This window comes from Polypterus senegalus, chromosome 2 (genome assembly GCF_016835505.1).
Source record: "Polypterus senegalus isolate Bchr_013 chromosome 2, ASM1683550v1, whole genome shotgun sequence".
Classification (NCBI taxonomy): domain Eukaryota; kingdom Metazoa; phylum Chordata; class Cladistia; order Polypteriformes; family Polypteridae; genus Polypterus; species Polypterus senegalus.
In genome coordinates this window covers 85,901,873-85,927,625 of record NC_053155.1, presented here as the reverse complement: position 1 = coordinate 85,927,625, position 25,753 = coordinate 85,901,873, and the positions used below count along the sequence as shown (strand labels likewise).

The following is a 25,753-nucleotide window of genomic DNA, read 5'->3' as shown; positions in this document are numbered from 1 at the left end:
ACACTCTTCCAAATACATTTTATAATCATTTCATGAGATACATAGTAAGTGGGCTACATGACTGTTACAAAGGTGTAGATCAAAGACCAGTTTTCCACGTCAAAGTAAGAGAAATGTCTCATGTTGTCTGCACTTTTTAAATTTCGACAAGGACACTGCATCACTTTTGGAACATGAAAACATTTTGTTAAGTTATATTAAATTAAGGTCAAAATAAAAAACTAATATACAGTTGTACCTTGGCATACGTCCTTAATCTGTTCCAGATCCTTGGACTTATACCAAACGAATTTTTCCCATAAGAAATAATGGGAAAATGATTCATTCGTTCCCATGAAAAAAAAATCCTATTGTTATTGGCATATTATACATTGATGGGGTTGTATAAAATAATTTAAACACTGCTTAATACTAAAATACATAAATACAAAAGCAATTAGATGAAATAAATGAAAATGACTTGTCCGATAACAATGAGTTTAATTTTACTGCACAACAAAGGAGAGCGTTACAGCTCTTCCAAAGGAGCCTCTTCAGGCGATTGTGAAGCACTGCCGTTCTTCTTCTGGCAGTCTTCAATCCAAATCCCTAAAGCAGATTCCATCCAGACTACTGCCTTATTGCATCCACTTACAACTCGTTTTGCACCCTGGTTAAAAGGACACTGCGGCCGTAGATCTTATATTCCTTTCCGACTTTTTAAATAAAAAGAATCGTAGCCTTCAACAAATCCAAAACGTTTACCTTTTCGGCAATCATTAACATCTTCCGTTTGCGCTTGGGCACGGCCCCTGAAGCAGTAGCAGATCGTTTTGGAGCCATAATGAAGGGCTTGACTATGCGCAAAGATAAACACAAAAGAGCACAACTCTTTACACAGTGAAACACGTCAATGCTGAATGAGCGAGACGAGACTTCCTGGTTAACACCGCATTCAGCAGGCAGGAACTTAACTGCGTGCTCTGATTGGTTAGCTTCTCAGTCATCTGTCAATAGCGTCCCTTGTATGAAATCAACTGGGCAAACCAACTGAGGAAGCATGTACAGGAAGTAAAAAGACACATTGTCCACAGAACCCGCGAAGCAGCGAAAAATCCGCGTTATATATTTAGATATGCTTTCATATAAAATCCGCGATAGAGTGAAGCTGCGAAAGTCGAAGCGCGATATAGCGAGGGATTACTGTACAGGTTAAAACTTTTTTTTTTTTTAAGGCGCGCGCCCGGTATACCACACGTGTTGTTCTAGCACACAAGTCGTATTCCAAACAAAGGTTGTATACCAAGCAAAATATTTCGCCTCTAAACAGGACGTATACCAAATTGGACTTATTCCAAAGCAGACGTATACCGAGGTATCACTGTATATCTTATATATAAATGACTACTAATGGAAGTGTGTGTGTGTCTGTCTTGCCCAGAAGTGAGAGGTGTATATGGGGTAAGGGCTCCTACTCCGAGGAAACTCATTTAACTGCTAATAACACAATAAGCATGTCAGCAAAATGAAACCTCAGAAGAAAGACAAAGTCGCTTAGCCGCTAACTTCACCAAACCGGTATCCCATTAAATTTTCCTCCTGCAGCTAATGCACAAAAAATGCGAGAACGTCAGCAAATCGAATCCTTTAGGAGACAGACGCCCAGAGTAGTTAATTTCAATTACGTGACATCTGTACACTAGTTTTTTTTTCTGACGATTTCAATAGTTTCTAGGACCCCGGGTTTATACACAGCTAGTAAGTATGTGTATGTGTATATATATATATATATATATATATATATATATATAGGTAGGATTGAAAAGTAATGAGCCTCATTTTGTTCTGACGAACGCATCGCCGACACCCCACTTGCCAGCGGGCGACGGTGGGTGTTGGCTTCTAACGCAACAGAGCTCCTACCGCTCGAGCTTTGGAGCTGTAGGACCGCCTTGACGGGAACCCTGTGCGGTAGTGCGTTACACAGCGTATATATATATATATATATATATATATATAGAGCATAGTTTTACTGCCAAGTAATGCAAAGAGTACACGACACGTGTTTCACCCTAATTTTGGGCTCATCAGGCGTACACAATCACTGCACCCCCTCTCTGACTATGAATGCCAGAAATGTAATTACCCTGATCTACATGCTGTCAAATAAACAAACCACACGCCATGGTGCAACGTAAAGAGGCTTCGCCTCTGACGCTGACATCCGAGGTTTGATCCCCGAGAGGGGGTGAAGTGGCGGATGTTTGCCGACTTGCAGACTAACCATAAGTGTTACCTGGTAGGTTATCCACCCATACAATCAGATTGTGATTCAGACTACAAATGCCATGAAAAATATATATATATATATATATATATATATATATATATATACACACAGTGGGATGCAAAAGTTTGGGCAACCTTGTTAATAGTCATTTTCCTGTATAAATCGTTGGTTGTTACGATAAAAAATGTCAGTTAAATATATCATATAGGAGACACACACAGTGATATTTAAGAAGTGAAATGAAGTTTATTGGATTTACAGAAAGTGTGCAATAATCGTTCAAACAAAATCAGGCAGGTGCATAAATTTGGGCACCACAAAAAAGAAATGAAATCAATATTTAGTAGATCCGCCTTTTGCAGAAATTACAGCCTCTAAACGCTTCCTGTAGGTTCCAATGAGAGGAAAATACAGGAACATAATGACTATTAACAAACTTTTGCATCCCACTGTGTGTATATATATATATATATATATATATATATATATATATATATATATATATACTGTATATATAGTGCATCCGGAAAGTATTCGCAGTGCATCACCTTTTCAACATTTTATGTTACAGCCTTATTCCAAAATGGATTAAATTAATTTTTTCCTCAGAGTTCTACACACAACACCCCATAATGACAATGTAAAAAAAGTTTACTTGAGGTTTTTGCAAATTTATTAAAAATAAATTGCCTCACCATAATCCATTTCTTGTCATACCTGTTTCTTCAGTCTTTTTTCTTCACGTCTCTTTTCTAACTGGGCTTCCTTTTCTGTTTCCTCCTTCTGCCGTCTTTCTTCCTCTGCTGCCTGCAACTGGGCCTTCAAGAAAAAAAAGTAAAGCAGTCACTAGTTAACTTCAATTAACCTGATCTACATGAGTAATTGTGAAAAAGATTAAATGATGCTGTAGATATAAAGTCAGCCATCATATAGTAGAGCAGGGAGGTTCAGAGTGTGACTGTGGGTTTAACCATTCCACTAATAAGAAACAACTGAAAATCACAAAAATGCCAGTTCAGTTGCCACCTCTGTCAATTAAACCTACTTGGGCTCTGACTGTAAAAATAAATACTTGCAAACAGTTGTACTGATTATCTCAAACTTATAAAGACCCTTACTGTGGTCTTAACTATAAAAAGGTAGTATAGTAAATAGTGAGGATGAGGTTAGGAGCACGCACTGATACAGCGCATTGCCGCACCCACCACATGACAAACCAACTCAAGACCCCAGGTTAGGACCCAAGTGCAGCCATGGAACAGGTGACACTTCAGCACCACACTAGCTCAGATGGAATGGAACCAGTGTGAGGTTTTTTTATGGTGGCTGGAGTGCCAATTCTGCCACCAACCCCTAGGTTTTTCCGTACAGGTTAGAGGGCCTACCTACAGGGCTGGGTGCACATTAACGTCATACCCAGGATGGATCAACTACACTATGACTTTATTAAGAATGCTTCGAGCTACTGTTTGAAACATTGTAAAAGAAAAGTCAAGCTTAGAGTACAGCAAAAATAATTCTGAAAACAATGTAGACTTTCATAATTTAACTTCTACCTAAAGCTGCCTTGTAATTATATCTCTCACCAACTTTTCATCTTCCTTTCTTCTCTTCAGCTCCTCTATTTCTCTTTTTCTTATGGCACGCTGTTTTGCTCTTTCTTCCATAGCTGCAACCAGAAGTTTGAAAATTCATTAGGGTTATTGAAATGTATAATATGATTAGTAAAGAGGTTGAAATTACCTTTAACCACAGGATGAGTTGGTGCCATATACTGGGTTGCCACTTTCAATTGTGGTGAACCACTCTTAGCTTCTGTGAGGAGCCCATGGTTTGAAGCAGGAGAGCTGGAAATGCAAGTAATGTTGTTTAAAACGGTCTATGAGAAATACAGAATACAATTTAAGGGCTGATGTGTTACTAACGTGAAATTGCAATTATTATTGAATGAAAATGCCAAATAAATGTCTATCACAAACTAAAACAGTGTGCACTACAAATGTCCAAATATACCTACTTTATCAAAATTCCTGATCTTTGGGTTTGATTCCCAGCCCCATTTCATACCGATTCTTTTTCATATTGGGTTTTCCTGAGGATTTCCTTCCACAACTCAAAGCATGCGCATGTTATATTAACAGGCAAAATTAAACAAACTTAGTGTTAAAATATGTACGGTCGGGGGCGCAAAACTACCCAAAATCAGTCAATAGCACGGGTGTAAGGTGAAGTTATTAACTATGCTGCCAGATATCGAATGGCTACAGTCTTGTTCATCTGCCTTCCAAGTGGCACTGTGCTGAATTGATCGAGATTTGTATTTCTGACATTTATTCTATAATTGCGCAAGTTTTTTTTTCTCCAAGTCAAAAAAAGCAAGTCAGGTCATATCAAGACAAAGACGATCGTGTTTTTCTGCATTAATGGACTTCTTAATATAGAGTTTCTCTATGAACAGACTGTTAATCAGTGACATTACAGTACACTGAACTGCTGAAGTGGCGGTGGGAAAGTTTCAGGAAAAAAGTACCCTGAGTAGTGCCACACACAAAGTTGCATTTTGCACTGTGACAGCTCATCTACACAGGTCACCTTGTCAGTCAAGTAGTTTTTGACCAAAAACAATGTGGCTGTTGCTTTCTACCCCCTGAATCCACCAGGATTTTGCTCTCTGTGATTTCTTTTTGTTCCTACAATTACAATTAAGACTGAAGGGAAGACAATTTGCTACTGTGTTAGAAATATATGAAAAAAATTGTAGGAGGCACTGGACAAATGAAGAGTACAAGAAATGTTTGTAGGAATTCCGGAGGCAGTTTTTGGGTCCCACTTGTATATGTGTGTTGTTTTTCACCTTACACCAAGTGCTGCCAGGAAAGATTATGTCTCTCTGTAACCGTGCAGTGGAAAACTAGGTTCAGAAAATGAAATGATCGTCTCATGGCCACGCAAGTGCGATATCCAAGAAAGTGTCTCTGCATAAGACAAACACAATAGGAGTGTACATCTATGTACAGTTTTACTGCTTGTCGGAGAATTAATATGTTCTAACAATTTACTTACTATCATATCACATGACTGTAAAGCTGTATTAGTGGAAATGAAATATGAAATGTAGGTGAAGTTCTAGTGAGTTTATTATTTTACAGGACAAAAGAAGCAAAACAGCAGAAAAACAAACAGTTCTCACTGAATATGTGAATTTTACCATGTCTGCAAATTTTCCTGGTATTTAAAGCAAAATTTCAATTTTTATCATCTTAAACATTAATGTGTCAGACTAAATCTACAACATTCTCAAAGTAATTCTTGTAGATTAACTACCTATGGGATAAACCTTTACGGCTTTGGTTTAAACTTAACTAGACTGATCTTACAAGTTACTTTTCACAATGACGACTGTACTACCGTCCTACAACCTTCTTCGCTTCAAAGGTGCTGGATATCAGAACTGAACAGTACTTGTAAATAGTATAATGCCATTAGTAAATTATATAATGGAAATTAGTAATGTATGACCAAAATATTCAAATATTTGCCATCAGCATGAATTTACCTGGTTTCATTCAAGATTTTTTCATTGCTATTCTGGATATTGCTGTGAGGAACAGGTTTGCTGGCAGGGATTTTTGCCATCCTTGGCGTCACTAGAGCATTTGTCACAGCAGTGGCCCGCTCTGCCTCCTGCCTAAGCATAATCAAACGTTGGTTTTCCTGCAGCTCCAAGATCATCTCTTTCTGTTCATGGAGTTGTCGCTTCTGCTCTTCGATCATTTGTCTTTGAAAGGCATGTCTGTTCTCAAAGTTGCTGCCATGTAACTCCACCCGTTTTATCCCACTGCGAACTGTTGTTTCTGCCGTTTGCTGTGCCTCAGTCTGACGCAGATCAGCCACAGTAAGGCCTGCATGCCGTTTGGTGACCTGCCACGCTTGTTGAGGCTTGTTTGGAAAGGTGCCATGTCTGTTGTGTAACAAAGGTCTTGCAGGAACCGGCAGAGGCTCCTCTTTTGTTATATTTGGGGGCTGCTGTTCATTCTGAGGAAGAAGCACAACACAGTTGTTTCTTTCTTGTAACAAAAGCAGCCTTTCTCTACATAACTTCAATAAACTAATTATTCTGTATTTTTTCCTTTTTTTGGTTGGAAGGATGGCATCTAATTTGATTTTGGTTTTTTATTAATATTAAAATTTTGTTGCCAAGTAAAGTGAATTATCTTAAGCTCACCAGTATCAGAAGTAAATAGAGTGAGCCAAGATGTGGTCTTCATTATTCACAACCACCTATTCAAAGTTGTTGTATGCACAACATTTTCTTAAAAGTTTTACTTACTGTACATGTTACTTACATGACTATGTGTGCATTGAATTTTCTAACTCAACAACTTCAAATGAATGAGGTTTTTAACATCAACAATTGCACGTATGATTCTGATACTGAGGTCTGAGCAAAAAGATGGCAAAAATAACAACAGATGTGGGGACATTAATTTTAGTGGTTGAAACAGTTTACCTAATCCTTCTATTTTCAATCCTCGTCCACACACGCCAAGGTAGAGAAAATGTATTTCGTGGATACAGACAAAGTCACGACTTACTGTCAAGTATTAGATTATTACACAGCAGTCAATTCCAAATATGGCAGTAAGAATGACTACTAGACATAGGGACTCTGTTGTTTGAATGGGTCATCAGGCTTCCAGTCGATCTGATGCTAAAAATCCTACTTGTGAAAGCCCCACGTTTACCTTAATTTGTTAATGCCTCATATCCAATACAGTATGATCATAAGATACAGGTCCTCTAAACCTCACAGGTCAAACCCATTATTATAACACAGCACTACATGTTTTCATTAAAGTTGCTCATCATATTGCTTTTAAAGTCTTGGATAAATTGCCATTGGCTGTTTACAAATCTTTTCTGTTTTGATCAGATTATCTGTTCCTGCTGACATTGCAGGGTCGGCTTGGTATCAAAAAATGATAGCTCCTATGTGAGAACTTTCAATTGTTTCACCACAATAATACAGGTTTCTTCGTGTCACAGTGTACTGTGGAGTGCAGCTGGGTCTACATGGCTTTTCCTCCAGTACTCTGGTTTTCCTCTCACGTCCCAAAGATGTGCAGGTTCATTTTTTTGCCAATTTAAAATTAATTCAAATTGAAAGTGTGAGTGCAGTTATCTATGCGAGATGGCCCTGCGATAGACTTGCATTCTGTCCAGGACAAGCTGTTGTCTTCCCTCGAGTGCTACTAGGAAAGCCTCCTTGACTCAGAATTAGGTTTGATAATGCTATGTTAACATTGCATCACAATACTTACAGCTGGAAGTGTTAGTTGCTCGATTTCATCAGTAGCAGTTTCCACATAAAACTTTCTTGAAGATGCAGCTTCAAGAAAAGCTGCCATTTTCATTTTAGTTTCTTCTTTCCTCTTCAGCATTTCTCTTTTTTCCTGCTCAGCTTTGCACCAGATCTGCCAGTCATTTAGGTATTGTCTCAGGATGCGTTGACGATCATTTTCCACAGCCATCTGCAGCTTTCTTAAAAAAAAAAAAAAACACAATGACATCCAATGTATTTTCTAAGACATAAAGACATGGATGACTCACAATTTTCTCCAAATAAACAGCAATAAAACTGAGGTACTCCTCATTGGTTCTAAATCTACACTTGCTAAGATTAACCATTCTTTTATTTTAATTAACAATATTAACACAAACATCGCTTCCCAAGTTAAGGGCCTGGGCATTATTCTAGATAGTACTCTCTCTTTTTCTTCCCATATATGTACCATTTCTCAGACTGCCTTCTTCCATCTCCGAAACATTTCTAGACTTCGCCCTGTTCTTACCCAGTCGAGTACTAAAGTACTGGTTAATGCCCTAGTCACCTCACGTATAGATTACTGTAACACTATTCTATCTGGCATTCCACAAAAACTTATTCATCACTTACATCTTGTTCAAAATTCTGCTGCCAGGATAATAACCCGCTGTTCTAAATCCACTAAACATATTACACAGACTCTCTCTCAACTTCACTGGCTCCCTGTTAATTACAGAATATAATACAAAATACCGCTCTTAACATTTAAAGCTCTCCACAACCTCGCTCCTCCCTACCTCGCTGATCTCCTACAGACTGACACTCCTCTCGCTCACTCAGATCCTCATCTGCAGCACTACTTTCTGTACCACGCATTAAACTATGTTCTATGGGACCTCGAGCATCTCTCATAGTGCTCCTCAATGCTGGAATCCTCTTCCCTGTCATATTCGTCAGTTTGATTCAATAGCACACTACCCTCAAAACTTATCTTTTCAAGCTGGCATATCAATTGTAAATTCTACACGGTTACTGCCTGTCATATTTGTTTGTTTGCTAATTATTGCTTTGTGATCTATCATTTTCTTGTTTTTATTTTATTAATTGTTGTTTAAGTTTACTGTAAGGTGACCTTGAGTGGTAAGAAAGGCACCTATTAAATAAAATGTATTATTATTATTATTATAATAAATGTTACGACAAACACAAAATAGTGACCCCTCACCTATTATCATCACGCAGCTGAACTTCAGTCTGCTGGGATTCCTTTTCTACTTTCCTAGTCCATACGTATGCCCTCCAAGCCCGAAATGTACGTAGCTGTCTTCTCCAGTCACATAGTGCTCCTGCTTTTCCCATCTTCATTCGCTGTTGTAGAACGAGCTTATACCATGCAGAAAAATGCCTCTGCAAACACTGAAAAGAAAATTACAGTCAAGCACTGCCTTAATATTTAAGCTTTAACAGAAGAGATCTAACTTTGGAATCTTTCTCACCCTCAGATTTCGAACTTCAATTTTCATTTCCACCTCTCGCTGTTTTGCAGCAGTCACTTGAAGGTATCGGACACTATCATTGGACAAGGCCTGAGAAACCAGAGTAGTCCTTTCCTGGGCAACTTTTTCCATGGCAGTCTTTTCCATGCGACTTCTTTCTCGTTCTCTATAAACAAAGTAGGCAGTTAAGCTCACTAGTCAACCAAGCAGGCCAAAATAAAGGAAACAATGAAAGTAATTGAGCATAAAAAGCAGTAGTTCAAGTAGAAATCTGAATTATCTTCATGAGAATACCAAGGTTACGTAAGAAAAAAAAAAGCTAGATTTTCAGCACATTAGTCACCAGAAAAATCAGAAGTAGCATATATGTAAATGACTCAAAAGGTACATTTGGCACAACTGCTACTCAAAGTGTTTCCTAAGATTTTGGATACCATAATCCGTAACACTGTCATAGTGAGGAGTCATATTGAACATAATTAAACCTTTAATATCAAGACATAGGATTTACTTTGGTGCCTGGATTATCTAGTATAGAATATCATTTGTGCCAAAATTAACTGCAATACAATATGTCAACTACACTACTATGGAGTGCATATGCACAGGACACATTTAATTTTGGCATAATATAATTAAAACATTTTACCCAAATTATCATTGCTTTTCAGTTTGGCACAGAACTTTCATGTCAGTTTGAAATGCAATACATATTCAATGTTGCAAATGTTACATTCTCCATTAAGGCTATAAACTGTAATACAGTACTCATTTCGTACAGGCTGAAGCTGCCTGGATCTTTAAGTGCAATACATTTTCATCCCAAGGCATTAATGAGACCGATGAATTAACCCGCAACCTATACACTATTAAGACTAGGGGGCTATGCCCCCTGCTCACTTCACTTGCCAACCCCCGTGCTTGCGCTACGTGCTAGCCTCTATGTGGATCTGCCACTCACGTATGGGGATGCGGATGTATACTTTACTATTTTACATTACAGCCAGTAATTAATCATATCAAAAAACAGTAAAACGTAATAATTTGAAAGTAAATTATGTTTAATGTTGCGTTAGTTATTCGTTGCGTAATACGATTTTATTCTGTTTGGCTTTGAAATTAAAGAGCAAAACTTTTTAAACTTACACTTTTACTGTAAAACTTCAGTAAAAACAATTTTTTGAATTCAGTTTTCATCAATATCGCATTGAATTGTGTTTCTGTGTTTGGATTTTCATCGTGACAATGCAACGTATAACTGCCCGTAATTGAATTTTGTTTCTTTCTCTCTATTAAATAAAATGACTTTTTTAATGTTTAGCTCAAAGATTTGTTAATCATCTTTACAAAAACAAATTTAAATGGGAAACTTAATATTTTAATACAAATGGCATATCAAGATCTCCTTTGTTGTCTAATGTTATCCTCTGAAAATGTACTACATTACCTTTCTTGGACATCCTTCTTTCTACAGTAATTTGTGTGGTGGAAGACTGGACGGTGTTAATGGTTGTAGATATTCTTTGGGATAGTGTAAATTGATGTTTTCATCTTCTGCACGATCACCACCAACTGTTTCAGCATAGTCTATTGATACGTATTTAACCAATTTGCGCTGTAACCGATCGACATTTTTGGTGTTAATTCATTTGCTTTCATCGTTTCTCAGTGCTAGGATTGCCTGTATACTCATTTTTACTGTTGATAACCCTTCATGATGGAATTCTTTAATAAAATTTGGACATAATACTTAAAATGATGAAAACGTTAAAATTTATATGAGCTGAGAGAGCAAGAACTGTGTCTGTCAAAAGCATTCACACAAATGAGAGGTGAGAATATACTGTGTGCGTGGTTTTCTATGGTTGAGAGGAGGGCATGACTTGAAAACATCTCATGGCCAAAGTCTCGACTCGTGTGACTTGAAAAAATCATCCAGAAAGTCTTGTCTAGTCGCAGGATTTTTTTTATATAATAGAGAGAAAAACAACTGAAGGTCAGTATATACCAGGGTTGGGCAAAACAGGTTTACAGTTGCGAGTATGGCAATTTGAGTACCACGAGATTGTACCTAAATGCACGGTGTGCCATTATTTTCATTAATACATCTATTTTAATAATCATAACCTGCATATCTTTTTCCAAACAAACAACCATAAACATAATATTACCAACCCCTGGTGCAAACTGATGTTGGTGTGAGCACATCTTGGCCGATATTTGGCTAGTCTTACTTCTTAAAAATGTGCTACTTGAGGAAATTCTTTTTTTCTGTTTTACGTTTTTGACTATTACTAGTACTATTGATCCTAAATTGTTAAATTATTTATAGGTGTTTATGTGGTCCATTGGAATATGGTTACCAGTGATCCACATTCTATTTTATTCTGTGCAAAAAATATGAATAATTAGCATTAAGAAAAACAAAAAAAAGTGTAACTATTATTTTACACTATATTATCATTATTTATTTTAGAACTTTTTCCTGTTTTTTTTTTGTTTATAGTTGTTTAATGACTTGTAGAACTACACTGCTTTGCCCGAAAAAATGACAGTTAGCTCCATAACACACATGCCATTCTACTTTGTGGTTGGCTTCTCAACTAGCTCCAAAAGGTTTGAAATCCCTGAGGCACTCTTAGGTCTTTTGAATGGCTATCACCTACTCGGTCAAGATCGAACACCATACACTATGACGAGATATACTTCTCCTATTCACTTCAATTCTTCCTGGAAATTAAAATAAAGATCATGAAATTATTTGTAAATGAAGTTTACTAAACTACAGGACTGCCTGATTAATTGTTGGTCTATATAATTGTAAAAATAATTGCTGCACCATTCAGCATGTTTGTGTTTTGCTTTAACTCTCTTTGGTATCAGATTTCTAATGATGGTAGTGTGAAAAATACAAACTTAGCACTCAGGATACTTAAAATGCTTTTTTCTTAACATGACATACTCAAACCAAGTCACAGAAGAAGGGTGTCTATTGCAAAGGAAAACACCCCTGGATATGCACGTTCATGTACATACATACCTCCACTCAAACAGGACTAATTTGGAATTACCTATTAATGTAACAGCCCCATTTGTGGTGATGCGAGTACAAAACTGTAATATCCAGAAGAAAACCCATGCAGACAGCAGGGAAGTGTATGTAAATTTTATAAGGACAGCAATTAGATTTAAATTCTGGATTCTAGAACCATGGGGCAGCAGAATTAGCCACTTTAACCCCTTGCCCTTAGATTTACGCATTTTTTAATTTTGTTCATCTTAGTAACCTCTAAACTAAATGATATAGAAGTCCACTCACTCTTACATTCTCAAAAGGAGTAGTGCACTACAATCCTAAATTTAGCTCTACTGACAGTAACTGAAAACACACCCTCTTTTCTTTATTAATAATGCAACAATATGATTTAAAAGCACACTGTACTTAATCTGTCTAAGCTCTGACCCATCTTAAACACACATTGGAAGAGAAGCACCAACCTCCTTTGGAAACATGTGATTGCTTAGTCCTCAACCGATTTCCTGCTGGGTGTTTGTTTTTTATATGCTGTCATACACCAGGCTCTGATGCTGTGATCACCCTTTGGAAGTTATGCAGGATAGAAGCCCCTCATTCAATGAATTATTTAATGTGCCTCACCTTGTTCCATTACCACCTGATTTCTTAAATTTCTTTTACCTCTCTCTGCTCGAGAATTGTTTAGGAAAATCTTTTAACAGAGTCAGGAAAATAAGTAATTTATCTGCTGGATGTGAATATAGCTATTCCAGTAAGAACATCAGCTTTTCTTCAATGCAGATCACTTTTTCTCACCATGCTGGTCTTAATAGGCAACCTCTTCTCTTTTTTGACTTTTATTTTTGGGGGGCAAGAAGAATATTATGGATATACACAATATTAAAAATAAAGACTGTGATACTAATATATGGCAGTAGTATTGTAGTACTCCTCTAAAATCCAATAAAGATAAACAAAACTGGTAAACATTGGCTAAAACTGCTCACAATACATGAAGGACCTATAGTTACATTTGCTGCCTATAAGAGTTGTACTAAGAACAAGTTAGAAAGTGTATGCATGGATTAAACATTCAGGTTCATTCTGGGGCTTAGTTAACTGATTAGAGCATTTAAAAATGTTATTTACTTCATTAATGAGTCAGTTATCACATTTTTGCTTTGCGCCCTCCCCCAACATAACCTATCGTCAATAATAATAATAATACTCAAGGACACCGAACAATAGATAAGACACAGATTATAAACAAAAGTAAAATACAAAAGTTAAAATCAGACAGAGCAATTGTAATTAATCAGAAAATGCAGTCTTAAACAAATGAGTTTTAAGTTTAGATTTGAAAAGTGAAAATGATTCAATATTTCTAAGCTCAGGTGGTAGTGAGTTCCATAGCTAGCATAGTGGTAAGACGGACAAAAGGGACAGTCAAGTGGATGGAGGAAGAGGATCTAAGGGTACGGGAGGGAATGGCAACATGGAGGAGGTTGGACAGATATGGAGGGGCAAGGATTTGTAAAGACTTAAAAGTTAGTAGAAGTTTGAATTGAATTCAGAACTGAACTGGAAGCCAATGAAGCTGCTGCAAAACGGGAGTGATATGGTAAATAGATAGGGTTCTAGTAATGATGCAGGCTACTGAATTCTGGACCAGTTGAAGCTTATAAAGAGATTTGCAAGAAAGACCAAAGAAAAGGGAATTGCAATAATCCAGACGAGAAGTGACAATGCTATGAACAAGGATAGCAGTGGTGTGGGGAGTGAGGGAGGGGCGAATACGATTAATGTTATGGGTAAGTGTCTGTCTGTTTGTGTGTACGTATGTATGTATGCAAAACTTAAGCCTGTTATGAGATGACGATGTGCTGATGTTTTTGAGCATCTGCATCGTGCAAGTGATAGACGTACTCTAGAGGAACTCTCATACCGTAATTCTGCAATTAATTATGAATTCTTCTCATCAGTTGCTATCGTAATGACCTATTTTATGATCAGAAAGATCAGCATCAGAGCAGTAAATAATTACTGAAATTTTATAAATAGGTTTGGGTAATTTGGTTCCTAGGGCACAAAGCCTACTGACACTCACGTCTGAATTTTTGTTTATTAAAAGCTTTTGCAACAATGAGACATATTCAAAAACAACAGCAACAGTAGAATGCTATTACATGCATTAATAAACTACATTAAATTCATGATGTATAACATCATTATCATGTAATTAAAAAACGTAGCCCAAATAGGCTTCAGGTTGCTCAAAGGCATTCATACACAGCAATTTAGTTGATGTAAAAATGGCTTTGATTGATGTTCTGTTATTAGTTGTTGATTGTGGAAGGTAACTAATCATCGTTCACATTTCTTAAACATGACATTTTTAAAAAAAAGTAACTTAGAAATGATTTAAAATCTCTATTCTACTTCAGACCATGATGGACAGGAAGTGTGGAGCTTTGCTAATACATTATACAAGTCAAATCCCATTATGGCAAATATTGAAGAAAGAAATTTTCAGAATAACAAATACTTTTTGTTGATCCAGATAAATGTTCATACAACATCATGTTTAAAGATTTCGTTTTCACGAAATATAAATTTCAGTATAACCAATGTTTTTTTGACCAAAAATGGCCACCAAAGATAATGTGATGCAAAAAATACTTAATGCAGCAGAGACAGTCTGTTGTGAAATTTATGGTCACGGCAAGAGTGTAGGCATGATATTATATACAGGTGCCGGTCATAAAATTAGAATATCAAGACAAAGTTGATTTATTTCAGTAATTCCATTCAAAAAGTGAAACTTGTATATTAGATTCATTGATTACACACAGACTGATGTATTTCAAATGTTTATTTCTTTTAATTTTGATGATTATAACTGACAACTAATGAAAGTCCCAAATTCAGTATCTCAGAAAATTAGAATATTGTGAAAAGGTTCAATATTGAAGACACCTGGTGCCACACTCTAATCAGCTAATTAACTCAAAACACCTGCAAAAGCCTTTAAATGGTTTCTCAGTCTAGTTCTGTAAGCTACACAATCATGCAGAAGACTGCTGACTTGACAGTTGTCCAAAAGACGACCATTGACACCTTGCACAAGGAGGGCAGGACACAAAAGGTCATTGCTAAAGAGGCTGGCTGTTCACAGAGCTCTGTGTCCAAGCACATTAATAGACGAAGGGAAGGACAAGATGATAACCGCACCCTGGAGAGGATTGTGAAACAAAACCCATTCAAAACTGTGGGGGAGATTCACAAAGAGTGGACTGCAGCTGGAGTCAATGCTTCAAGAACCACCACACACAGATGTATGCAAGACATGGGTTTTGGCTGTCGCATTCCTTATGTCAAGCCACTCTTGAACAAGAGACAGCGTCAGAAGCATCTCGCCTGGGCTAAAGACAAAACTGCTGCTGAGTGGTCCAAAGTTATGTTCTCTGATGAAAGTAAATTTTGCATTTCCTTTGGAAATCAAGGTCCCAGAGTCTGGAGGAAGAGAGGAGAGGCACAGAATCCACGTTGCTTGAGGTCCAGTGTAAAGTTTCCACAGTCAGTGATGGTCTGGCGTGCCATGTCATCTGCTGGTGTTGGTCCATTGTGTTTTCTGAGGTCCAAGGTCAACGCAGCCGTCTACCAGGAAGTTTTAGAGCACTTCATGCTTCCTGCTGCTGACGAACTTTATGGAGATGCAGATTTCCTTTTCCAACAGGACCTGGCACCTGCACACAGTGCCAAAGCTACCAGTACCTGGTTTAAGGACCATGGTATCCCTGTTCTTGATTGGCCAACAAACTCGCCTGACCTTAACCCCATAGAAAATCTATGGGGTATTGTGAAGAGGAAGATGCAATACGCCAGACCCAACAATTCAGAAGAGCTGAAGGCCACTATCAGAGCAACATGGGCTCTCATAACACCTGAGCAGTGCCACAGACTAATCGACTCCATGCCATGCCGCATTGCTGCAGTAATCCAAGCCAAAGGAGCCCCAACTAAATATTGAGTGCTGTACATGCTCATACTTTTCATGTTCATACCTTTCAGTTGGCCAACATTTCTAAAAATCCTTTTTCTGCATTGGTCTTAATTGATATTCTAATTTTCCGAGATACTGAATTTGGTATTTTCACTAGTTGTCAGTTATAATCATCAAAATTAAAAGAAATAAACATTTGAAATACATCAGTCTGTGTGTAATGAATGAATCTAATAAACAAGTTTCACTTTTTGAATGGAATTACTGAAATAAATCAACTTTGTCTTGATATTCTAATTTTATGACCGGCACCTGTAGGTATAGCTGAATTCTGAGTCTGTGCTCCACTGAGTGTCTGTGTGGGTTGTTGTGTCATGTACGGATACTGTACTGATCGAGTTTCATACTGTTTCTCAGAGTTTTCTTTGCAAGGAACAAAAAAGTGAGAAACAGAAAATGCAAGTATTTTATTACTGTATAAAGAAGGCAAGTACAGTCTCAAGAGTTCATTCAAAATCAGAGCCATTACTTCAGCACTCAAATACACGAGATAGCCCATGTTGCGGCTCCTATCGTCCTGTTTTACTTCCCATCTTAGATTAGAACACCAGCGGCTCAAATTCACTGCTGTAGCAGACCAGGAAAATGTGAGGAAGGAAGAGCAGGTCAAAGTCCGGTGTTAAATGTTCTGAACATCATGCGACAAGCACATTAGGTGGTAAGCCTGATCCTGCAGAGGACAATCAATTACCTGGCCCTGGGTTTAAGGTTTACCAGATGCAGCAGAGGAGCTATGGAGCCGTCATTGCGCCACTGCCTTTAGAGGTGACGAATTGCCGCCAACCCTGGTCAGAATAGTATATGTATTTTCCCCACATTTGTTATAACGAAATTTCCATTATAACAAAATATTTTACGGTCCCACCTGTAGTGGGAGAGAAATCTGTAGTGTGAAAGAAACACTGAATCTTTATAATGTGCAGGTAATGCAGCACTGAGGATGGTCTAAGTGCAACGTAAATACTGAGAACGTGTTTGTTTACTCAATGCTTACAGAGGACCACTTACATAATTCCTTTCCTTTAACACTGATTTCTACTTGAGTGGGTTTTTTTTTTTAACTTTGACAATTAACTTACCTTAAAGCAGGATGAAAAGTGATCTGGTGTGGAAGCAGCTTTGTATTCTGTGGGTCAGGTGGAAGCAGGTGCCAGATGTTAGCATAACAAAATCTACCTTTGCATTCTGCTAGAGTTGAGGAGATTTTAACTTTTATGGTGATGAATAAATAAAACAATATTTTTACTACCCAAATGAATACTTATTCATTTAACATCATACTTTTTGTATATGGTAGCATTCAGAAATTCAACGTCGCCTACCCTACCCTGTCCCATACCCCTCGGTAATGGGTACTTGGTCAACAGGATGAGTAAAAGAGGAAAATATACAAAATACACAAGTAGAAGTGACCCATTTCAAAGGCAAATTTGAAACAGTAAGCTAATCCATAATTAAAGTCACAGAATGTGTTTCCGATTTAAGATAGAAGAGTTTGGAAATCAATGGGAGATATCAAATTGTGTACAGCATTCTCTATTCAATATACCTCAATGAAAATTAAACTGGTCCTGACAAATTTCCCTAAAGAATTAGTGTGCATATTTTCAACAAAAATCACTTCACTGGGGGCTGAGTAGTTTCATTTGAACACACCACAAGACAGACATAACAGCTGCAGTGGGTGCTTTTCGCACCTAAAAAGACATTCAGCACTAGGTCAAATTATTAGTCAGGAGAAAAAATAAAATAAAAAATCAGAAATTAAAGTGTGTGTTGCTCTTTGCAACTCAAGAACACTTTGAAAGTACATACTGCTGTTTGGCCTTCTCCATAATCCTCCTCTGTTCAGCCATCTCTTTACGAAGCCGTACCACTTCTCTCTGGATGTCTTCCTCCTGTTTGCGTGCTGCCAGCTGCTTTAGGCGCTCTTCCTCCTGCAACAAACGCTGAGCCTCAGCATGTGCTTCTTTTTTCATGAGTTTCTCTCGACGTTGCTGCTCAAGCTCAGCCTGTCGTCTTTGTCGACTTTCCTTCACCTACACAAGATTTAAAAAATAAAGAGGACTGATTCCAACACAATCAAATTTGAATAGCTACCAAAGAAACTAACATTTGCAAAATTTAATTTAAAAAAATATGTCAGCATAACAAAAATGTAGTAACTTTAATGTTTGGAACATTGTCTGAAAGTACTGTGCTGCTAGATATCATGATCTTGGTATTACTACACACATAAACTATGAAGATAGTGCAACTAATGTAGAGCCTTGGAGGGTAAATTTGATAATAAAAGAATCCCCAAAATGAACTTGCCTGATCTGGGCCTCAGGACTTTGTAGTAAAGATGTTTTAACACCAACAGGAAGGACTGAATGACTAGATATGTTGAGGAAAATACTGCTGGTTTTAGTTAGGTCTTTTAATTAAATTAGTAACATAACCTGCATAATTTACAGGAATAAAATATGTTTTAATCTGTCTGATTAAAGGTGCAATCCAGAATAAACTCAGCATCATGGCAACAACAGTTTCTTTGATTGAGAAAGCTTGATTTTTGACTATATTGCACTTGATAAGGTCTGATTTTTACTTAACCTGCTGATGCCTCAGTTCCATTATCAAGCGGGGATCTTTCTTTGGCTTTTCTTCCTTATCCATTCGATGGTCATCCAAGATACCAGAAGTTGCCACTTCCTTTGCCATTAACTCCTGTAAGAAACTGTGTACTGTAGCAGTCTCTGCCTCATGCTCTAAGTGGCTGTACAGATCTAGGTTAAAGAGGAATAAATGCATAAAGGTTACTGGTAGAAAAGTAGTCATCTGTCAACTTTGCACTCATAAAGATGGAGAAAGACTGATCTCATTCGGCAGATGCTACAGTTATGCAGTAGGTTGCTTGTATGTTACATAACCATAAATGAACAAACTGATCACAAGAATGTGAACTTCACTCTGACTCCAAATGCTTAGCTGCTGAACAGTATAACATACAGAAACTATTAGGAAAAGAGATCTTGGCCTAAAATAGAGATTATGAATAATAATATGTTATCTTTTAGGTGGACCTTTATAGTAAACAAAGATATGTAAATATTATTTTATTAACAATATATTTCTTTTCTATCGTGAAGAGCTAATATACATTACAAAAAATACTTTATGTCCATACCATCAAATTTATTGTACTGTTGGAATTGGGAAGCTTTCTCTGTGAGAAGCTGGCTTTCGGTCTCTAAACTGTGATCTTTAGAGCTTATGGCCAAATTCTCATCATCAACTTCAAGATCCAGCCTAAGTTTAGAGGTCATCCAGTTATCCAGCAGATCTCGTGCTGTCAAGGTATAAGATGAAGATGTCTGTAAATTAGGTTTCATGTTTACCAACCTTTTCTGTTTATGTGACAGAATAGATACCTTCAAAATAAGCATCATCATGATCATGCAGCTGCTCGGTGCTCTCCAGAGCCATTTGATGACTTCGTAACTTTGCAGAGGTAGAGGGCTTTTTGACTGAAAATACTTCAGACACAGCAAATTCAGAAGCCCGCTCCACCTTCTATAAAGTGAAAAATAAATGTATGAATACATATATACAGAGCAAGGTACAGCTGTTACCTCCTTGAAAAATTAGTTCATGTAAAACAGTTTCCAAATAATACAATTAACTTTGTTCTCGTTCTTCATAATGCTGCATTACTTAAGCCAGTGATTGTCAGAGAAAACGAACAGCAGCTGATAAAAAATATATCTATGCATGTCTGTGTGGGTTTATTATCAGTCTAAATGGCCCTCCATGATAGAGAAGGAGTGTGTGTGTGTGTGTGTGTGTGTGTGTGTGTGTGTAAGTGTCCACTTGCAATATAGTGGCACCCAGTCCAGGGTTGTTTCCCGTCTTATTTCTGATATATTCAGGTCAGGCTTCAACCTTTGTGACCATGATTTGTACTTAAACTGGTTTGCTAACAGAAAGACAGGTTGATGTTCTCATATGGCTCTTTTAAGAAGGTCTTATGCTAGGAAAACAGGCCTAACAGAGATTATTACTAGTCATTGAAATTCCAAGTAGGCATATTGTACTTATGCAAATACTAAGTAAACATAAAAACTTTCTTTTCTAACTGTAGTGACAGTGCTTCACCTGGCACAAGGAAGTCACTGAGCATTTCTAGACATGTGGCCATTTTGCACTGTTTATTCTCTCTTTCTGTAGCACATGTCCCAACAGGTTTGAAACGTCCAGTAAGTAACACAGTATAACATAACCTCCTTAATTCAGAAAATCTATTAGTTTATTAGGTAAACTTTAAATAGTTTAATTAGGTTGCTAAAATCTTGCTGAGACTAAAAGGTTGCCCATGTTTTACAACACTCAAATAACAACTTGCATTACCTGTATCCAGTTCTCAACATCATCATTTGTTAAATGAGGCTGTGAAGAAGAAAAAAAACACATACTCATACAACAGGAAAATAAAACACAATATTATGAAGAGAACAGAATAGAATATTTAATATGTCTTCCTGCTTTTCAGTAATATTCTTTAATACTGTTGCACTCAGATATTTGTTATTTGACATCACGATTATATTGAGTCCAACAAGATTAACGTCAGACCCGGGTCTTAATGGTGCTTAGTGTCTGGTAGTACTGATGCTTAGCTTACACACCGACTTTCACAATGTGACCCTGTGAATGTCACTTAACTTGCCTGTGCTCCAAATGTAAAATATATATTGCACTGTATCTTTGTACTTGTAAAAATACTCTAGGATGACGTTTCACTGTTATGGGGGCAAAATATAAGTACATAAACAAACAAAATAAATACATTTTTTATATATATTTTTCTTTATTTTTTTGCCTATCATACAGCATTATCCTGCTGTTATGTTTTAATCGGTCACTAACAAAGTAAGTCAGCTGCTACTTCAGTAGCCTACCCATTACTATTTTTATTTATTTGAACAGCAAATATTTGAATAGAATTTAGGCATTTGTAAAATGTGCACTAATTTCTTGGAACAGAATTTTACAGGGACTACATGCATCTCCCCTCTTTTCACTGATTATATGATCACACAGCCTCTACTGCCTGATGCTGCTATGGTTAGTAGTTCACAAATTTCTCCTGTATGTAATGAAAAAACACATTAAAGAAAAATTTACGGAATAAAAATGTATTCTTAGATATGATTTTCATAAACCAATGTCAAGAACAAACCAGATATTACACTACTATACATACAGGCAACTTTTGTTAGAATGACAATATCATACACCTTCAAACATGTCTGAATCTGATGTGTTTTCTTGTGCTTTTAATTGAACCATTATAAAAACGTAATAGTTCAGTTGCTTCTTAATTTAGCTACATGCATCCTGCTGTACATTTTGGACCAACACTATATAGCCAAAGATTTATGGACATCCATCCCATTGCAAAAGCCATACAACTATACTCTTCTGGGATGGTTCTCCTCAAGATATTGGAGCAGCCAAATGAGTGTTTGTGAGGTAGGGTACTAATGTTGAATGACAAAACCTGGCTTGCAATCGGCGTTGTAGTTCATCCAAAAGGTGATGCCCCAGACCATTATCCACCAAACTTTATAGCAGGAGCTAAAAAGTCCAGAAAGTAGTGTTTCTCTTGGTATTGGCCAAACCCAGATTAGTCTGTCAAACAGATAGATGAACAGTGAATCATCACTCCAGGTAACAGGTTTCCACTGCTCCAGGGTCCAATGGTGGCATGCTTCACAACACTCTAGCTGACACCTGGTGTTGTGCATAATGATCTTAGACTTGTGTGCAGCTGCTTGGCCACCAAAACCAGTTTCATGAAGTCCCTGACACACAACTCTTGTGCTGATGGTGCTTCCAGAGGCAGTTTGGAACTCTGCTCTGAGTGATGCAACACAGGGTAAGTGACTTTTTTACACACTATGCTCTTCAGCACTTGATGGCCCCACTCTGTGAGTTTGCTTTGTCTACCACTTTGTGGCTGAGCTGCTGTTGCTCCTAGATGCTTCTTCGTCACAATAATGGTACTTACAGTTGACCGGTGCAGGTCTAACAGAGCAGAAATTTCACATATGGACTTGTGGCCAAGATGGCAACCCATGACAGTGCCATGTTTAAAGTCACTGAGCAGTTCAGTATGGCTCATTTTACTGCCAATGTTTAAAGACACTGGAGAATGCATGGCTCTGTACTTGATTTTATGCATCTGTTAATATCGGGAGGGCTGAAACACCTGAACTCAATAATTTGGAGAGGTGCCCACATACTTTTATCTGTATAGTGCGTATTATAGTATAAGTAGTGAAGTGCAACTCATTTCTCTTATTTCAGACTTTCTTTTGGCAAACCCTCACATCTGTCTTGTCCACATTCATTACTAATGTCCATTTACAACTGAAAGGAGAGGCAGCACAGTAGGCACAGTGGGTAGAGCTGCTGCGTCGTGTATCAGGTTTCCTGGGTTTGAATCCTACACCCTGTGTTTCCATGTAGAATCTGCACATTCTCACTATGTCCATCCATCCATCCTCTTCCGCTTATCCGAGATCGAGTCGCAGGGGCAGCAGTTTGAGCAGAGATGCCCAGACTTCCCTCTCCTCTGCCACTTCTTCTAGCTCTTCCAGGGAAATCCCGAGGCGTTCCCAGGCCAACCAGGAGACAGTCCCTTCAGCATGTCCTGGGTCTTCCCTGGGGCCTCCTCCTGGTTGGATGTGCCCAGAACACCTCACCAGGGAGGCATCCTGATCAGATGCCTGAGCCATCTCATCTGACTCCTCACGATGCGGAGGAGCAGCGGCTCTACTCTGAGTCCCTCCCGGATGACTGAGCTTCTCACCATATCTTTAAGGGAAAGCCCAGACACCCAGTGGAGGAAACTCATTTCAGCCGCTTGTATTCGTAATCTCGTTCTTTTGGTTACTACCCATAGTTCATGACAACAGGTGAGGGTAGGAACGTAGATCGAGAGCCTTATGGCTCAGCTCCTTTTTCACCACGTCAGACCGATGCAGAGCCCGCATCACTGTAGACGCCACACTGATCAGCCTGTCGATTTCACGCTCCATTCTTCCGTCACTCGTGAACAAGACCCAGAGATACTTAAACTCCTCCACTTGGGGCAGGATCTCGCCACCAAACCTGAGAGGGCACTCTATCCTTTTTCGGCTGGGGACCATGGTCTCGGATTTGGAGGTGCCGATTCCCATCCCAGCCGCGAACCGATCCAGTGAGAGCTGAAGATCACGGCCTGATGAAGCAAACAGGACAACATCATCTACAAAAAGCAATGTCTCAATTCTGAGTCCACCAAACCGGACCCCCTCAACGCCCTGGCTGCGCCTAGAAATTTTGTCGATAAAAGTTATGAACAGAATCGGTGACAAAGGGCAGCCCTAGCGGAGTCCAACTCTCACTGGAAATGGGTTCGACTTACTGCCGGCAATGCGGACCAAGCTCTGACACCAGTTGAACAGGGATCGAACAGCCCTTATCAGTGGGTCTAGTACTCCATACTCCCGGAGCATTTTATTCCACGTGCACAGGCACAGCGTTTATGCATGTACATTCGTTCGAATTTCCTCCAACGGGCCAATGCGTCCTGTTTACTGTTTCGTTAGCAGTTAATAAAGATGGACAGAGAAATGCCGTGTCTGGGTGGATTTTCTCCGGTTTCCTCCCACAGTCCAAAGGCACGCTGGTTACGTCAACTGGCGATACTAAACTGGATCTAGTGTGTGACTGGGATGGGTGTGTGTGATTGTGTATTTGTGCCATGTGATGGACTGGCGCCTACTCCACGGATTGTTCCCGACCTTGCGCCCTGTGCTATATGGGATAGCCTCCAGCAGTCCCCCGCGACCCTGTTCAGGGCGGAACGGGTTTGGAAATAACTGCATGGCTGACTGAACGCAAAATGCATCCTTCCACCGCATGAGGAAGCTATGGTTTCTCGACGTCAATGCTGTAAGAATGCAGTTCATAATTTGTCAACTCCGAATCCTGGTAGCGCGAATTATTTACAGGATAGACATCCAACGAACCGTAAAGTTAAAATAACCTAATCTGAAAATCCAAAGCACCCCCCAACCAGCAACTGCTTACCAACACAATGTCACACATAAACTTCGTACCTTCGTTTTGCCAAAAGTGCTCGGCGTCCGCCTCTTCCAGCGGTAAAGCTCTCCACCGGCTAAGGAGGGCGACCTAACTACGTTGTCCACAAACATTATTTCCTCTTAGGACTTGTGGCAGTAGAAAGAAACAATTATTTCCATAAACTTGAATACATTTTAAATAAACCTTTGAGACAGGTAAAGTGATGACAATGAGAAGGAAAACTCTGTTAACAGTCGTTGGTTCACACCGAAAGGGATGCTGGGTTTCGTAGTTCTTATAAATAAAAACAATAACATTTCCGCGCTGCATTAACAGCTGTACCAAACTCCAATTCCCATGCACCATTTGAAACGGGTTACGTTGCTATAGTGACCGCCAGCGTCTTTCCTGTTCGCTTTCCAAACCCGCAGCGAGGACCTTCTCTGCTTTCTGCCAGACAATCACTATCGAGTGAGTCTTCAAAAGTAAAACAACAAGAGTTGATTCTACAACATCCGTGTTGTGTAAAACACAATTAATGTTACAGATACCGCTTAGGCAAACAACGGATACGTGGGGTAAAATAAAATCGAAGAAATCAGACCAGGAAATGTTTAAAAAAAATTGGGCGCAGGAACTAACACTGGATTGGATAGGAAGGCACTAGCACCACAGTATCGCCCAACAGTAAATTAGTAAAATGTAAATTAACAAGTTTACAAAATCAATCATTCAATCAACATTTATTTATATAGCACATATTCATACAAAAAAATGTAGCTCAAAGTGCTTTACAAAATGAACAGAAAAATAGAAGACAAAATAAAAAATAAACATAAGTCAACATTAATTAACATAGAATAAGAGTAAGGTCCGATGGCCAGGGTTGACAGAAAAAACAAAAAAAACTCCAAAGGCTGGAGTAAAAAATAAAATCTGTAGGGGTTCCAGACCAAGAGACCGCCCAGTCCCCTCTGGGCAATCTACCTAGCATAAGTCAAACAGTCCTCTTTGTATTTAGGGTTTTCATGGAAGGACCTGATGATGATGGTCACGTAAAGAACATTTCAATAGAATATTTTCACAATACAGGGCTGCAATGATCTCCAACTATTTGAAGATAAATTCTGAAAACCATTATGACATATAATTAAAGGCAACAATAATACTATATGACTGTGAAGACACAATGGGCGAGCATCCATACATCCATTATCCAACCCGCTATATCCTAACTACAGGGTCACGGGGGTCTGCTGGGGCCAATCCCAGCCAACACAGGGCAAAAAGCAGGAAACAAACCCCGGGCAAGGCGCCAGCCCACCGCAGCGTTCACATACACAAAGAGCAATTTAGGATCACCAATGCACTTAACCTGCATGTCTTTGGATTGTGGGAGGAAACTCACGCAGATATGGGGTGAACATGCAAACTCCATGCAGGGTGGACCCGGGAAGCGAACCCA

General features: G+C 38.5%; 1 protein-coding gene across 1 annotated transcript in view; it reads right to left on the bottom strand.

The window, feature by feature from the left end:
• Nucleotides 1-24,546, bottom strand: part of ccdc191 (coiled-coil domain containing 191) — a 40,150-nt gene extending 15,604 nt beyond the window's left edge. Inside the window, exons 1-13 of the mRNA XM_039744096.1 lie at nucleotides 24,324-24,546; nucleotides 20,563-20,601; nucleotides 19,587-19,728; nucleotides 19,343-19,504; nucleotides 18,769-18,941; nucleotides 17,986-18,209; nucleotides 9,092-9,257; nucleotides 8,821-9,011; nucleotides 7,591-7,810; nucleotides 5,826-6,304; nucleotides 4,013-4,116; nucleotides 3,856-3,938; nucleotides 2,987-3,088 (exon numbers count right to left, since the gene is read on the bottom strand). Of these exons, the coding sequence (XP_039600030.1) occupies nucleotides 2,987-3,088; nucleotides 3,856-3,938; nucleotides 4,013-4,116; nucleotides 5,826-6,304; nucleotides 7,591-7,810; nucleotides 8,821-9,011; nucleotides 9,092-9,257; nucleotides 17,986-18,209; nucleotides 18,769-18,941; nucleotides 19,343-19,504; nucleotides 19,587-19,728; nucleotides 20,563-20,601; nucleotides 24,324-24,419 (2,181 nt within the window). The 5' untranslated portion in view covers nucleotides 24,420-24,546. The remainder of the gene's footprint in view (nucleotides 1-2,986; nucleotides 3,089-3,855; nucleotides 3,939-4,012; nucleotides 4,117-5,825; nucleotides 6,305-7,590; nucleotides 7,811-8,820; nucleotides 9,012-9,091; nucleotides 9,258-17,985; nucleotides 18,210-18,768; nucleotides 18,942-19,342; nucleotides 19,505-19,586; nucleotides 19,729-20,562; nucleotides 20,602-24,323) is intronic.
• Nucleotides 24,547-25,753: the final 1,207 nt, after the last annotated feature.